At 35.0% G+C, this 17,003-nt stretch overlaps 1 protein-coding gene across 1 annotated transcript; it reads right to left on the reverse strand.

Moving 5' to 3' along the window:
• Positions 1-3,047: 3,047 nt before the first annotated feature.
• Positions 3,048-10,707, reverse strand: LOC127860041 (uncharacterized). Its single transcript, XM_052397796.1, has 3 exons — positions 9,973-10,707; positions 7,699-7,844; positions 3,048-3,777 (listed from the first exon to the last, which is right to left on the reverse strand). Exons 1-3 carry the CDS (start codon positions 10,028-10,030, stop codon positions 3,505-3,507), a joined length of 477 nt encoding a protein of 158 aa, XP_052253756.1. The 5' UTR covers positions 10,031-10,707; the 3' UTR covers positions 3,048-3,504.
• Between the last annotated feature and the right edge of the window lie 6,296 nt (positions 10,708-17,003).

A 17,003-nucleotide genomic window follows, 5' to 3' on the forward strand; every position in this document is an offset into this window, starting at 1 on the left:
TGTCATAAAACAACATTTTCATCATTTTGACAAAAAAATTATGATATATTATTTATAAACAAGGTAGGTATCTCTTGACCCAGGAAAATAACCTACATACAACTATCAAAAAACCACAGCTATTGAACATAGTCCACATAAGTACAATTAACAAATACGCGAGTATTAAATTACAACACAGATTTGTCCTTTTGTTTGCGTTATTACGTCAAACCGTGGTAAATTGTGATTTTTTTTATCGGTAATTTCGAGTCCCCTGCTCCATGTCGATCTGACGCTCAAGTTAAATACGATTTTCGGTTTCAGATATTCGGTAACTCTGTGGCGCGGAACCGATAGTTGGATAAATAGTGTAAGGTGAAGGACGGATCATCGTACACGATTGAAATAAACATGCAAACATAACGATTATATTAGTGTTTGGTGTGGGCAAAAGACAAATCTGTGTTGTTTGTTGATAAAGTCGTATTTGTTTATTGTTCTTATGCGGGTATATTCGGTAGCTGGGGTATTTCGATACTTTTACTCTTGATAAAATCGGCACCGAACGTTCGGTCAGACGAGAGCCAAACTCAAATCATTTCTACGAGTTCTAGAAGTGTTTTCTTGTTGTTTATATTGGCAAGTAGCCGTTTGTGGTCACTGTTCGTCACGAGGCAACCTTTTCCAACAAAATTGTACATATTTTACGAAAATCTACCGCCACTTAGGCACTTAATGGCTTAAAAAGTGTTGAAGAAGGTGATTTTCCTGTGTCAAGAGATAACTACCTGATTTTGGGCATTTCTTGACCCATTTTGACCAAATCTTTTGCACATCTGACATAAATACGTTCACATTTTTACTCATAATCACTTTTTGGGACTCATAACAAAAATGAGAAAATATACCAACATCAACTCGACCGGCTTTAATAAACAATTATGTATGAATGCGGTAACCCTGTATTGGTTTGATTTACATTGCCGCAAAAGTATTTTTGTTTTTGTTAAAGCCCTATTGATACACGGGTTAGAACCGTGTGAATGCGGTAACTGCGGTTTAATCAATCAAATGAGAATTAATTAAATTGAGTCGCGTTCTAAGAAAACTGGGCATAATGCAGTCCGCACAGGCTAATCAGGGACGACATTTTCCACCTTAAGTGGAGTTTTGCTAAGAAGAGACTTCATTTAAATGCAAAATGTCATAAAAGCGGAAGTAAATAAAGGTAATTAAACTTAAGCCCCATTCCCATATAGATTCCGGATCAACACGGATCACATCCGGCACGATCCGGCATATAAACCGTGTAGCCACAATGTGGCTCCATGTCGATCCTTGTACAACCTTAAACGTCAAGGAATGTCATCGGGGATCAGGTAGGCCAAAACGGCAGTTTTGAGCAATTCAAAGATGCCGTGTTGATCCGTGACGATTCGAACTATTAGGCCCACTTTTACAGAACATTTCATTTTTGACAGCAATTGTGACGTTTTCTATGAAAACGAAATACGAGGTTTCACCTTCGAGATCCGATTGCAGAATTATGGAATTATCGTGTTTATGCATTTTTGAGTTTAGGAGGCACTTCCGCGCATGAGGCTGCATTATGTGATTCTGACGATGTTTGAATCAAACCAGCAATTTTCAGCTATATTTTGTGACTGAAATATTTGAATGTAAGTGTGGTCTTATGCTGTTTGGAGAAGCCGGAGTGTCCGGAGAAAACCACAGATTTCCTTTATGATGACAACCAACCGATTTCACATGCTGCAGGGGACGGGCATTGAACCCGGGTCGCTTAGGTCAGAGAAGCGCGTGTACCAACCATTGCGCTTTCCGGATAGCCAAATGGTTGGAATCACCGAAAATCAACATGCTTTTTATATAAATTAGTATCGATCCTGGGCAAACGTGTTTGGTCCGTATCGCTGCCGTGTTAATCCGTGTCGTTGTCAAGTAAGTCCGGTATGGTCCCTGAAGATGATGTGTTGGTCCGTGTTTTTCCGGAACTATCCGAATCTCTGCCGTGTTGGTCCGGGATAGTGCGCGTGGGCGCCGTTTTGATGCGTGTTGCTGCCGCTTCTATCCATGTTGGTACGGTTTGCTCCGTGTGGACAACGTGTTGTAACCGGTATGATGGTCCTTTGGAAGACCGTCGACGCTAAAAAAGTCCGAAAAGTCCATGGATCGTCCCGAATCTTGATTAAAAAAAAAAACAGTCTAGGAAAATGTTATTCAAGAGACAAGTCCATGGCCCGTTAATACGTCAAAATTCAACCGACCGGAACAAAACTCGAACTTGTTCTGTTAGTCATGCATGTTGACTGACATAGACGGACTGATGGACGGACAGTGAAACTGCTATATGCCACCCTACCGCGGGCCTAAAACAATTATGTTTCGCATGTTTCGTTGAAGAATAATCAATCTGTCATTTTTGGAAAGAACATACATACTTATTTAAAGAATAAAGAAGCATGTGAATGACTTAAACGTTTAAAAATCATAGAGATAAAACATTGCAATAATTGAAAAATACATTTTAATCGGTCTCTGGGAAAACCGGATTCACTGCATGTGCGTAAAATGTCGTTCCGGATTAGCATATGCAGTCCGCAAAGGCTGATCAGGAACGACTCTTTCCGTTTGATGGATTTGTTTGTTTAAAGAAAGTCTCGTTCAAACGAAAATCTAGACAACATGTATCCCTGTATCAGCAGAGATTAGCTCATAGTCTCGGACACGTATGTGTTTTTTTTACTTCCGATATTGGTGGTCATGCTGCCAGCACCGCTTCTGTGCGATAGGACATTAGTTTAAACCTTTTTTCAGCTTGATTGCATCGAAAACCTAAGGCTAATTTGAAACGCTCTCAAGCCCGTTCCCTCGTACTAGAACCAGTATTGTGTGTCTATGTGGGAGATCTAAATCCCGTGACCTCCCGATCGATAGGCGGACACCATATCCACTACGCCACGGCGACCTTACATTCACGATAGGACGATATATTCACCAGTTAAAGTCAGACCTGCAATGATATTGTAAAATAAAAAAAAATGTCCTCAATATATGTACAATTTATTATTCAACTATGATTTTACGACGATACTAACAAAACACAAATCCTAATTTATAAAACGTCCTGCAAATGAATACGATCGTTATGTTTTGCATCATGAATTTATGACTCCAAACATATTTCAAAGCATGCTAATTGATTTGTGCACAAAACGCCTTTGTATAATTGCTATAAACGGAATTTTTATATTTGAAATAAACGTACACGAGTATAACAATAAAACGGAATGAGATTGCAGAGAAAGACAAATGATTTTATACAAAGTTCACACACGCGTGAAATGTGACGTTATCGACAATATTACGAACTAGGAACAGTAAACAGCGATGGTAAACATAACTACATATTGATATTGTACACTTATTATGTCATGATGAAAACAAAAACACAACCGGGATGATCTTCAATGTCCTGTGAGAATTGCACTGTTTTTTTGTATCTTAACCTGAGAAACAAAGCACAACATTCAACCAACTGGTTGTCAAAATCAAAATGGCCGCCTGAGATAGATCACGTGACGAGCCCGAGCTGACGACAACGAGGTTGCCACGCAACGGGAAACCATTACAGTTGTTGTTGTCCCTGCAGCACAGCCAACAATCTGGGCTTTTGTCGGAACATTCGTTGTTGCATTTGGAATGTTTCACACCGCAGTGACGCTTGAGCGTTACCAAGTTCAGCTCACCGTCCTTGACCTCGAATTCGGCGTGAGTCTTGAAAAAAATACATCAGAAATATTACGCTAGGCTTCTTTTTAATACTAAATTGGTTAAGCATTAAGTTATAAAAATATGAAAAATAATCTCAACATTACGTTGTACGATTACCACTCAATGGATAGTTATATATTAACGTCAGGATCCAGGAAGTTAGTTGCATATTTTCTGCAGATCATTTGGTTTTAAAATATGTTTAAAGAAGAAATATTTGTAATAAACTGTAATTAGCTAATTCACGTCCTTGGGGTAAAGTTTAGCATTTTACTCTGAGAGTCGAGAAACAATTTTTTTTTAATCAAGTGTGTCCTAATGACTAGTTGGCAGAGGGTTTCAGAGGGTCGGGATGTGGGTGTGGCTCATATGAGAGATATTGACATCATACGTTTGGTGGTACATGTATATAGAGAAATTTTCTGAAAACAAAATATTTAAATTGAAATGAATTGTGACATTCTAACATTATTGTTAAGTTTAAGTTGTAAAATTTGTTCACTTATGCAAATATCTCGAATTCCTAGAAAATATTCACGCACAGATCCAGTCGACGCAAACGATTATTACAATGCATGTCAGAAATGCACATGACTAAATCATTTGCTGACTTTCACAACAGAAAATAGATACTAAGACAAGCGGAGAGAATCGCCAAGAAATAGGCGCTAACGGCTCGTGAAGGGTCACTGGTAAATGCAGCTAATGTTTATGAGCCGCGCTTTGTGAAAAGGGGTTTAATGCATGATGGACGATGGTTATATAATAGGAACTGTTTTTGTGGATTTCAAAAAAGCATTTGACTTGGTTAACCACACCATTCTTCTGCACAAGTTGAAACTATATTATTTTCCGGATTCGTCTTTGAAGTTTTTTAATCATATCTACACAACCGTTTGCAACTAATTCGGGCAGATGGAGTAACATCAGACACCTGCATGATAAGTTCCGGTGTACCGCAAGGCTTCATTTTAGGACCTTTGTTATTTTACTTTACTTGAATGATCTACCCTTAAAACTAACATCAGAATCTGACATGTATGCTGATGATTTAACAATCCACTGTAAAGGGAATAATATAACTATGATAAATTGCACACTTCAAGACGACTTACTAAGGTCACAAAATTGTTGTATGATAAATAATATGGCAGTCAACCCAGATAAAACTACTTGCACGCCAAACACTTAAACATTCAGAAGATCTAAATTTGTTTGTAAATAACTCAAAAATAAAACATGTTGCAACCCAAAAACTTATAGGTATCCATATTGATAAACATTTAAATTGAAAGGCCCATGTTGATATAACTTGTTAAAAACTTGTTTCGAAATTATCACTGTTCAGGCGTATACAATATTTTCTAACACCTGTGATGAAAATTATGTTCTATAATGCGTATATTACACCAATTATTGATTATGTATGTGTCACATGGCAAAATGCAAATACTAGAGACATAAACAGAATATCAAAACTGCAAAAAAGGTTTTTTAAGAGTAATATTACGTAATGACTTAAATATAAATGATTATAATTAATCACAAAAAATACAATGGCTTTCTTTTGAAAACAGATGTAAATATTTCACAGGTATAATTATTTACAAATCTCTTCATAATTTAACGCCCACATATATTGACGACTTGATAAAACTGGTGAAAAGCAATAATTACAAATTAAGATCGAGATCAAACAATGGTTTGACGCATAAAACACCTCACTCAAACCTTTTAAAAAAGTCGTTTAGGTACTCTGGTGTGGAAATATGGAACAACATACCGGTTAATATTCGCCAATCTCTCACTCTCACCACTTTCAAACATAGGCTTAAGACATATTTCCTCTTTTAGGCGCAAAATGAGTCTCACGCGTAGTAATATTTTTCTGTTTTCCTCTTATTCAAAAGTCAAATACTCCTCCATAAGTGTCGTAATGATTACTGTAGCTATAATTTCTGCAAACAGATATACATATTGCTTTTTCAAACTATTTATATAGTTAGGAGGTGCAGGCTATTCTTCATAACAGTTGTGTAATTTCATATCCTATTGTGAGCAACACTGGTCATGAATATTGTTTTCTGTAATTATAATATTTGTGTATATCAGCCACTTCTGTCAATCGTAAACTATTTCAAGAATAATGTATTCCACGTTTTAAACTCTGACTGCACAATAATGTACGCTGCTGTTTTTGTTAACTTTTTGTTATTGTTATTGGTCGTGTTAATTAAGATATGGTAATTGTATAAGTGTGTGTGTGTATAGGTGTGTGCGTGCGCGCGTGTGTGTGTGCGCGAGTGCGTAAGAGTGTGTGCATATGGAAAAATGTAATCAACAATACATTGATATTCTTAAATACTTTCTGTTAATAAAGATTTGTTCCTTGAGACCATTTCAATATTGGAAGAGAAATTAATAATATAAGAGAAGTCATATAATATACTTGCTTTTTATGACACTTCTATTACACTGTTACAGTACTCTCATGTCCGTCAAAGTCTACATGTTTGCATAACAATAAAAGTAATAATAAAAGCTTTATTTACAGAAGGTTACACATTAAGACAATGACACATAATACGTATTATGCAGATGAAACAATACTTTTTTTACAATGTGGCCTTCTTAAAATAACGTACACAAATAGGTTTATAACAAATAAAACATTCAAACAATATTTTCTTACACCTATACATAACACACATGTTGTCTTTTAGACAGACACACATGAAATAGCATTGATTAGAAAATAACATGACATATCATTGATAAGAAAATAAATGTGCTTTATATTGCCTTTCAAAAGCAGAGATAGTGCATGCCATTCTTATTCCAGTTGGTATACTGTTCCAGATATTCATGCTATGGTATGAAAAAGCTCGTTTCTTATAACCTGTATTTGCTTTGGTATTAACAATATCGTTATGGGTGGCAGATCTTAAGTTATAGATGAGATTTTGAGAAAAAGTTATAATATCATTTAAATATTCTTGAGTCTGATTGTTAACACATTTATAAATTAAGATTGCCGTGTGGTATTCACTTTTATTAAATTGGTTTTATTAGCGTTGACCCAGATCGTACAACAATAATCGTAATTGGTTGGAATATATGAATTATGAAATAATTTCTTCATATCAAAAGTGAGATCATTTGATATCTTTTTTAGCAGAGATATTTTACTGCTTATTTTAGAGCATGTTTTATCAATGTGTACTTTCCATTGCAGATGTTTGTCGATATAAAATCCTAAAATATTATGGCTAGTGACATTCTCATTTCTTATAATGTAGAAATGCATTATACATACCATAGATGTTTGAAGGCCTCATTGAAAATAAGATTGCCATTGTTAAACTGTTTGCATTACTTTGTATCAATGTGTTGTCTAATGAGTTACCTTCGGAAAATAAAGAGATTATTATTATAATTATTATATATTATACAATGTGTCATATAATACAAAATTTTTCAAATATATTTCTTTCTTACATCAAACGTTTTTCATTCAAAGAAAAACATATTGAACGTTGATGTAATGATGATGTATGTATGTTTGGCAGAAAGAATAGCATGAGTCAAGATGGTACCTGGCACATGGCAGAAAGAATAGCATGAGTCTAGATGGTACCTGACACATGGCAGAAAGAATAGCATGAGTCTAGATGGTACCTGACACATGGCAGAAAGAATAGCATGAGTCTAGATGGTACCTGACACATGGCAGAAAGAATAGCATGAGTCTAGATGGTACCTGACACATGGCAGAAAGAATAGCATGAGTCTAGATGGTACCTGACACATGGCAGAAAGAATAGCATGAGTCTAGATGGTACCTGACACATGGCAGAAAGAATAGCATGAGTCTAGATGGTACCTGACACATGACAGAAAGAATAGCATGAGTCTAGATGGTACCTGACACATGTCTATCTTCCCGAAGATAGTTTCCTTCGGGCAGGCGAAGGAAGGGGTTCGGTAGGGAGCTCCCAGACAGGCGTCATCCATCGTGTCATTCTGATGGTTCCAGTCGCATGTGTAGCAGTCTAGACTGTAACTCAGACCTGCATGTACCAAATGCGGGAAATCTAATAATCTTGGAATTTGTAAAATAGTTTCAGTACAAATTGAAACTGTATGTTAAATCAACCGTCACTGGAACAATCTCGAGGCCATATAAAAGTAACGTACGTTATCAACGGACGTTCGTAAAGAATAGCATTTATGTCTTTAGAATAATAAGGTCCCAAGACGTCGTTTAAGTGCGCTGCCAGTTTTTGTTCAGCAGAGAGGTGGACTATATATTCACATTACCAAACACACGTCAGTCTACGAAGTACAATCAGCTTAGCGAAGGCAGTTTTTACTAGAAGTTTTATGATTTCGAGGGCCGGTCGTGACACCAGGCTTAATGCAAAGTATCGTCCAAGGTTAGCCTGTGAAGTCATCACTGGCTAATTAAGGACGGGTCTTTCCTTTTTTATGGATTTTTTTTAAAGAAAGCTTCTTCTAATCGCAACGGTCACACACACAACTCAATTCCAAATTACCGTTTTTATTTTTGTATTTATTATGATGTAGCGTACAACAAACGGAATGCATTTATTTACGCATTTAATTTATATGAAAATGACAACTATATTAACTAATACCGACGATGAAGGTATTTCAAATGCATTCCAAAAACGTTAACAGTCCATAAAATATTACATTTTTACGACCATTGTGAACACTGTTTTACAATGTTATACACTTAAAATGTTGTATATAAACATATATAAGTCAAATTGTACTGTTGGTGCGACATCAAATGTCGATCGTTCCTCATACTGACTGTTAACATTGAAACACAAATGTCGTTAACACAACTGGTTTATGTAAAACTATTGTACAATATACGCTTTCTAAAACATATGATTGTATACAAATGTTTGATCAATAATTTTCCGCGACCTTCCTGTAACATCTGACCAACTTTACATTAGCTTGTTTCTGTACTACAAGCGGATCAATAACTCACTTGAACGCGTGATAATTTCGCGCTTCCGAAATCGGCTTCATTGAGAAAGTAGTTGTGGAATTGTTTAATGTCATACGTACTTCCGGTTCGATTTCATACTGTTTGGAAAAACGTTCAATGGCAGCGACAAGTAAATTATGAATAAAGAAAGTCTCATGTAATGGGCCTCGCTCTTGGAATCTAGGCATAATGCATGTGCGAAACTTGTTGTCTCATATTAGCCTGTGTAGTCAGCAAAAGCTAATCAGGGACGACACTTTCCACTTAAACTGGATATTTGTGTACAATAAAGTTGCTTTAAACGAAACTGTATATAAATTCGGGACGTTTTGTCCTTGATAAGGCTGTGCGGACTGCACAGGCTGACCTGGGACGACACTTTCCGCAAATGCATAAATCAAAGTTTCCCTCGGCTCTAACAACTTACTACACAATACTAGTAACGTTTGGAAACATTAGAACTTGCATTAGTTTTTATACGATTTAATTTTGCGGAAAAAAATGCATTCTGTTTTCAATAAAATTAATACAGCTCAATAACAAAACATGTGATTTGAATTATGCAGATTTAAAGTTTAGAGAACGGTTCAACCAATAAATTCAAAATGAAAAACAAAAATCAATTTGCCTCTTTAATTATTTAAAAAGACACCACCCGACGATGCGTGTTAAAATCGTGTTACAACTGATTGATAAAGCATTTCCGACTGTTACCTAGCCAGCACGATGTATTACTCATCAGGCTACAGACGCATCATTGTCTTGGCTCTCAAAGCAGACGCCATTTATCTTCCAACCCCCGATCAGATATCACCTGCATGTACGTGCGCGCTTAATGCATGGATATGTCACTTCGAAATGGATGTTTTTAATCAAAGACATTATAGAACGCAATCTGTCTATATGAACATTCTTTAAACTTAATTAAAGGTCATATTGTACTATTATGTATTTCGACATCAAATAGTAATGAAGGTCGCACCACTTTCAACTTATACCTATATTTTTACAAGTTAATGTAAAGGCTCCCGTTATATTATTATATACATCAGTCATCACATACATGAAACCAGCTAATATTTAAACATAGTAAATGGTTGCCATTTTCCATTATCATTACGCGGGAATAAAAAGCAAAACAATGGTTTAATAAAAGGTCAAATGACGCTCACCAATAATGGTCATGAGAACAATTAATCGGCTTCCGGTCACTGACATTTGAGCGGTCATTCGTGGAGCATGTAGAAAGATCGCACCACTGTCGTCTTCACATTACAGCCTTCACTCTAGCAATGGGATCGCCGCAACTGCCACAGATCGTCCCACTGGCTGAGTCCGAACGCGTCAACAAGTTTGTTTGGACCCTTGATAAAAAATTTAGGTTTTCCTGCGAACTTTCCTGTTTTATAAGAAAATGAAGAGGGTTTATAAAGGATCATAAAATGACTAGTTCAGAAAAAACATTCCAGCCATTGGCGACCAAATCCTATCGTTACACTGTGTCACCTCTCGTTTGTGTAACACTATTTCATCTCTCATTGGAATAATACATATCTGTTGACAACAGCACACGAAACAGAATGCTATCGGGTAATATATGCGGTCAAATAACACCAGCGTCCACTGTAAGCAGGCTAGAAACTTTGTTTCTGTAATATCCACTTGTGAATGTATTGGCATTCACTACGACCAGAAAGTAAATTCACTTCGCAGCAGCGTTCTGGTAACAAGGGCATTCAATAGTCCGTTGTTTTCGCCCGCTTAGTATATATGTCATATTGTAACAGTACAACTCCTTCACTCTAATGTTTGAGAAAAAGGATACTTCGTTCGCTTCTCCGCTATCGATCTTACCTCGTACTTGCTGTGCAAGAAAAAGCCGCATTATCTTCACCAGTCGCTCGGAAAGTAATTTAGCTCAAGGTTTTTTGTCATCGAGTGAAAAAGTCGATAAGGACGATAATGGGGGTTTTTCACTTTACTCGAGGCATGTTTGATAGATGTGTCGCGTTCTGAGATAACTGGGCATAATGCACGTGCGTAAAGTGTCGTTCCAGATTAGCCTGTGCAGTTCACACAGGCTAATCAGGGACGACACTTTCCGCTTTAATGGTATTTTTCGTTTAAAGGAAGTCCCTTTTTACCGAAAATTGTTTCATTTGAATGAATGAATGAATCAATCAATGAATGAATTAATGAATGAATCAATCAATGAATGAATTAATGAATGAATAAATAAATAAATAAATAAATAAATAAATAAATAAATAAATAAATAAATAAATAAATCAATCAATCAATCAATCAATCAATTAATCAATCAATCAATCAATCAATCAATCAATCAATCAATCAATCAATCAATCAATCAATCAATCAATCAATCAATCAATCAATCAATCAAACAATCAATCAATCAATCAATCAATCAATTGTTCAATTGTTTTAATTAAGCCAAATGGAAACATTTTGTGTGGCAAACGCTTAATATAATTAAGACGCTAAGTATGTGTGTGTACCGGGTAGGTACCATTAATAGCTGTGCTTTATTCGTCTTTGGCTTTAACCAGGCCTGTTATTCTTTAAAATGTTTTCTTTACCTTTTCCCTCTTTAACCTCTTCTTTGGCATTACATTCAAGTCATATGCAGTGTTCAGTAATTTAAGATTGACAATCTTCGCATTTACTGTTAAATTGCAATCTGCCGTTTTTTCGGTCTGCTACTTAGCTTCATCTCAGATTTTTTTCTGTAACAAATACGTTAGCCACGTAATCACCCCATGTACGTCGATAATCCAAACTGAGTTGGATAATCAAACTGAAAAAAAAAGTCGGCCGAAACTGATACCGAAACTGAAAGGTAGGTGATTATTTGATCATTTCTGCTAATTTAGTAACTATAAGGACGTAATTGTTCTACACATGTGATAATGAATGTCTGACACACGCATGCGTTTTGATTTTTGCAATGATTTAATAGTTTTCTAGTAAAAAACGGTACATTTGTCTTCGGAATATGCTAATTTTCATGAAATGCGACCTATGTGTTGAATTATTTACACGTTAATTGACAAAAGAGCGAACGAAACTTTAACAGAGATATGCCAAATTATATCATGAATGTCCTTTTAAATTTTACTATTAACACCTAATGTGTTTCTGTGTTAATATCATGTGTTTGCAGGACGGGTATAAAAGTTTATGGATAAATCCGAACTGATATGAAAATTTATGTGGATAATAACCAAACTCAAAATGGATAATTCACAAACTGCGATATATTTTACATGTTTTCCAAAGACAAGTTGGATATTATTCTTTGAAAACTACTATTTATAACCAAAAACTCACACGATGTGTATAATGGAATATAAAAATACTTTCAAAGAACATCAACATTCATTACTAATTTTGTTATTATTATACTTGTGTGTTTTTTTTACTGAAGACCACATTGTAAAAAAGAAATTATTTCTCAATGTGAATTCTTCATGAAATAACGTTATTATTATTATTATTATTATTATTATTATAATTATTATAATTATTATTATTATCATTATTATTATTATTATGATGATGATTATTATTATTATTATTATTATTAGTGAAATCAATTTCAACGGAACTTGCATATGTATACAATTGAGATTAGAAGCAAAAAAAGCATGCGAAATTTGCATTCAACGTACACAAAGATGCCATAACACGTGTTCCATGTCATTTGGATAGCTTGAAAAGCATAGAAATAGAACAATGTCCCTACTTATTATTTAATCACCCGATTTAAAGAGATTCGAGAAAACATTTAAAACATTCGATTATAATTGTTTTTGGCCTAAAACTTTCGACAATTTTATTTACTTTTTCCAGATTTTCAAACATACTCATTTTATTTCGACGTAATTGTTTTTAATTGTTATGGGTTTATTAGCGCATTGTAGCTAGCAAATAACATTTTATAAAAAAGAAACGTTTATTATGTCACAACTTACCTCAAATAAACGTGTTCTAAGAAATAAATAACTGGAGTCTTTATTTCTGTCGCCATTTTTTCTTCAGTTTGAATTATCCTACTCAGTTTGGATTATCGACGCACAGGGAGGGGGTGGTAATGCAAAAATGTGTCTTACCTGATTTGCGTCAGCTTCGCTCAAGAACAGTCATTGCATTAGAGCAGCCTTTTCAGGAGCTCATGTGTCCGCTATAACCCATTTATGCCTAGTGGACTCTCCCGTCCTTCAAAATTGGATGAATTTATTTCCAAAATTAGGGATGTCTAGTATATGTATTTCTATAATTAGAATATTTATTACAGAAATTCCTTTAAACAAACAGCGCAGACCCTGATGAGACGCCGCATCATGCGGCGTCTCATCTGGGTCTACGCAGTTTGCTTAGGCCTTTTTTCTAGACGTTAGTCATAAATGGGATACAGCTCGCACAGTTTCGGAGTCTCATTATCGGACAGGGTTGCTTCGGACTGCGCTCATGCATATTGCATAGCAACCATTTGTACATTACGCGGGTCAAATGTGTTTTATTTTAAAGAAAATATTCTTACGTTATTGATGATTTAAGTAATACACATGTTTAAAATAACTTATGCGTAAGAACATTTACAATAACATGACTGAGGTCTGGTGTAATTTCCGATATTGGCAGTCATAATGTTATGAAAATCGGTGTGTTTAACTATTTAGGTTGCGAAAAACTGAATTCAAAACTGTGTATATGTCAGATATGTATACCGGTTTCACTCAGTTTGCTCGAATACCACAAATAACAATAAATAGACTCGTAAATTACCATCTACGAAAACACATGTGTTTTCTACCTTTGACGGCAGAAAGAATAAGGGATTTTATTGGGGGATCTGATCACAGGACGTGAGTAATTTCCAGGCTTTTAATTTAAGTACATAAATAGTTAGTAAATCGTTCTAAATTTCAATTTTCTTGATCATTACTAAAGTAACGAATTCTAGCGTCTGACAAATGTCTTCGATATAAAAGGCAACTGGCACTAGTTCTGGTAGTTCTTTTGTGATTATGTAGTCATAGACTTCTTGTAGTGCTTTTGTGATTATGTAGTCATATCCTTCTTGTAGTTCTTTTGTGATTATGTAGTCATAGACTTCTTGTAGTGCTTTTGTGATTATGTAGTCATAGACTTCTTGTAGTGCTTTTGTGATTATGTAGTCATATCCTTCTTGTAGTTCTTTTGTGATTATGTAGTCATAGACTTCTTGTAGTGCTTTTGTGATTATGTAGTCATATCCTTCTTGTAGTTCTTTTGTGATTATGTAGTCATAGACTTCTTGTAGTGCTTTTGTGATTATGTAGTCATATCCTTCTTGTAGTTCTTTTGTGATTATGTAGTCATAGACTTCTTGTAGTGCTTTTGTGATTATGTAGTCATAGACTTCTTGTAGTGCTTTTGTGATTATGTAGTCATAGACTTCTTGTAGTGCTTTTGTGATTATGTAGTCATAGACTTCTTGTAGTGCTTTTGTGATTATGTAGTCATATCCTTCTTGTAGTGCTTTTGTGATTATGTAGTCATAGACTTCTTGTAGTGCTTTTGTGATTATGTAGTCATAGACTTCTTGTAGTGCTTTTGTGATTATGTAGTCATAGACTTCTTGTAGTGCTTTTGTGATTATGTAGTCATAGACTTCTTGTAGTGCTTTTGTGATTATGTAGTCATATCCTTCTTGTAGTTATTTTGTGATTATGTAGTCATAGACTTCTTGTAGTGCTTTTGTGATTATGTAGTCATAGACTTCTTGTAGTGCTTTTGTGATTATGTAGTCATAGACTTCTTGTAGTGCTTTTGTGATTATGTAGTCATAGACTTCTTGTAGTGCTTTTGTGATTATGTAGTCATAGACTTCTTGTAGTGCTTTTGTGATTATGTAGTCATAGACTTCTTGTAGTGCTTTTGTGATTATGTAGTCATATCCTTCTTGTAGTTCTTTTGTGATTATGTAGTCATAGACTTCTTGTAGTGCTTTTGTGATTATGTAGTCATAGACTTCTTGTAGTGCTTTTGTGATTATGTAGTCATAGACTTCTTGTAGTGCTTTTGTGATTATGTAGTCATAGACTTCTTGTAGTGCTTTTGTGATTATGTAGTCATAGACTTCTTGTAGTGCTTTTGTGATTATGTAGTCATAGACTTCTTGTAGTGCTTTTGTGATTATGTAGTCATATCCTTCTTGTAGTTCTTTTGTGATTATGTAGTCATAGACTTCTTGTAGTGCTTTTGTGATTATGTAGTCATAGACTTCTTGTAGTGCTTTTGTGATTATGTAGTCATAGACTTCTTGTAGTGCTTTTGTGATTATGTAGTCATAGACTTCTTGTAGTGCTTTTGTGATTATGTAGTCATAGACTTCTTGTAGTGCTTTTGTGATTATGTAGTCATAGACTTCTTGTAGTGCTTTTGTGATTATGTAGTCATAGACTTCTTGTAGTGCTTTTGTGATTATGTAGTCATAGACTTCTTGTAGTGCTTTTGTGATTATGTAGTCATAGACTTCTTGTAGTGCTTTTGTGATTATGTAGTCATAGACTTCTTGTAGTGCTTTTGTGATTACGTAGTCATAGACTTCTTGTAGTGCTTTTGTGATTATGTAGTCATAGACTTCTTGTAGTGCTTTTGTGATTATGTAGTCATATCCTTCTTGTAGTTCTTTTGTGATTATGTAGTCATATCCTTCTTGTAGTTCTTTTGTGATTATGTAGTCATAGACTTCTTGTAGTGCTTTTGTGATTATGTAGTCATAGACTTCTTGTAGTGCTTTCGTGATTATGTAGTCATAGACTTCTTGTAGTGCTTTTGTGATTATGTAGTCATATCCTTCTTGTAGTTCTTTTGTGATTATGTAGTCATATCCTTCTTGTAGTTCTTTTGTGATTATGTAGTCATAGACTTCTTGTAGTGCTTTTGTGATTATGTAGTCATAGACTTCTTGTAGTGCTTTTGTGATTATGTAGTCATAGACTTCTTGTAGTGCTTTTGTGATTATGTAGTCATATCCTTCTTGTAGTTCTTTTGTGATTATGTAGTCATATCCTTCTTGTAGTTCTTTTGTGATTATGTAGTCATAGACTTCTTGTAGTGCTTTTGTGATTATGTAGTCATAGACTTCTTGTAGTGCTTTTGTGATTATGTAGTCATAGACTTCTTGTAGTGCTTTTGTGATTATGTAGTCATATCCTTCTTGTAGTTCTTTTGTGATTATGTAGTCATAGACTTCTTGTAGTGCTTTTGTGATTATGTAGTCATAGACTTCTTGTAGTGCTTTTGTGATTATGTAGTCATAGACTTCTTGTAGTGCTTTTGTGATTATGTAGTCATAGACTTCTTGTAGTGCTTTTGTGATTATGTAGTCATAGACTTCTTGTAGTGCTTTTGTCAAACGACCCTTCTTTTACACGTTTTTATGTTGTAAAAGAAATGTGAATTGCAATGCTTAACTCTTTCTATTTTATCGTACCGCTGCATTGATATCTGCCTGATATAACACTGCCTGATATATTTTTTTTATCAGTTAAACAGGAAGTTCTTATATCAGTCGATCACAGGAGGTCGGTCAGATTACTAGGAATAAACTATCGCCCCATTGGTGCAAAAAGGTACCACGTGACATTGAAATTAGAAGGCACATGGTACCACGTGACATTGAAATTAGAAGGCACATGGTACCACGTGACATTGAAATTAGAAGGCACATGGTACCACGTGACATTGAAATTAGAAGGCACATGGTACCACGTGACATTGAAATTAGAAGGCACATGGTACCACGTGACATTGAAATTACAAGGCACATGGTACCTTTTTGCACCAATGGGGCGCTATAAAGTAATGCTTTTTAGTACAATCGGATCAGATTCAACAAAACAAACAATTGGATACCAAGATGTAATATATTTCAGACATTAAATGCAATGTTCTTTGAGTTCTTCAAGCAAAGACGTTTTGAATATGTTAACATAAAACAAATACGCACGCGCACGTGTGATTTAGTTTCAATAAATAAGTTTAACCATGTAGTCAGTCAGTATACTATACTATTAAATGTTCAAACTTCAGGTATGACACCAGAATAGAACTCACAGACGCAATTATTTTCATTTTTTGCATTTGTACATGTATATTTTCATATCATTATTCACTGCAGTTTTCATTCAAC

This window comes from Dreissena polymorpha, chromosome 15, assembly GCF_020536995.1.
Source record: "Dreissena polymorpha isolate Duluth1 chromosome 15, UMN_Dpol_1.0, whole genome shotgun sequence".
NCBI classification, from domain to species: Eukaryota; Metazoa; Mollusca; class Bivalvia; order Myida; family Dreissenidae; genus Dreissena; species Dreissena polymorpha.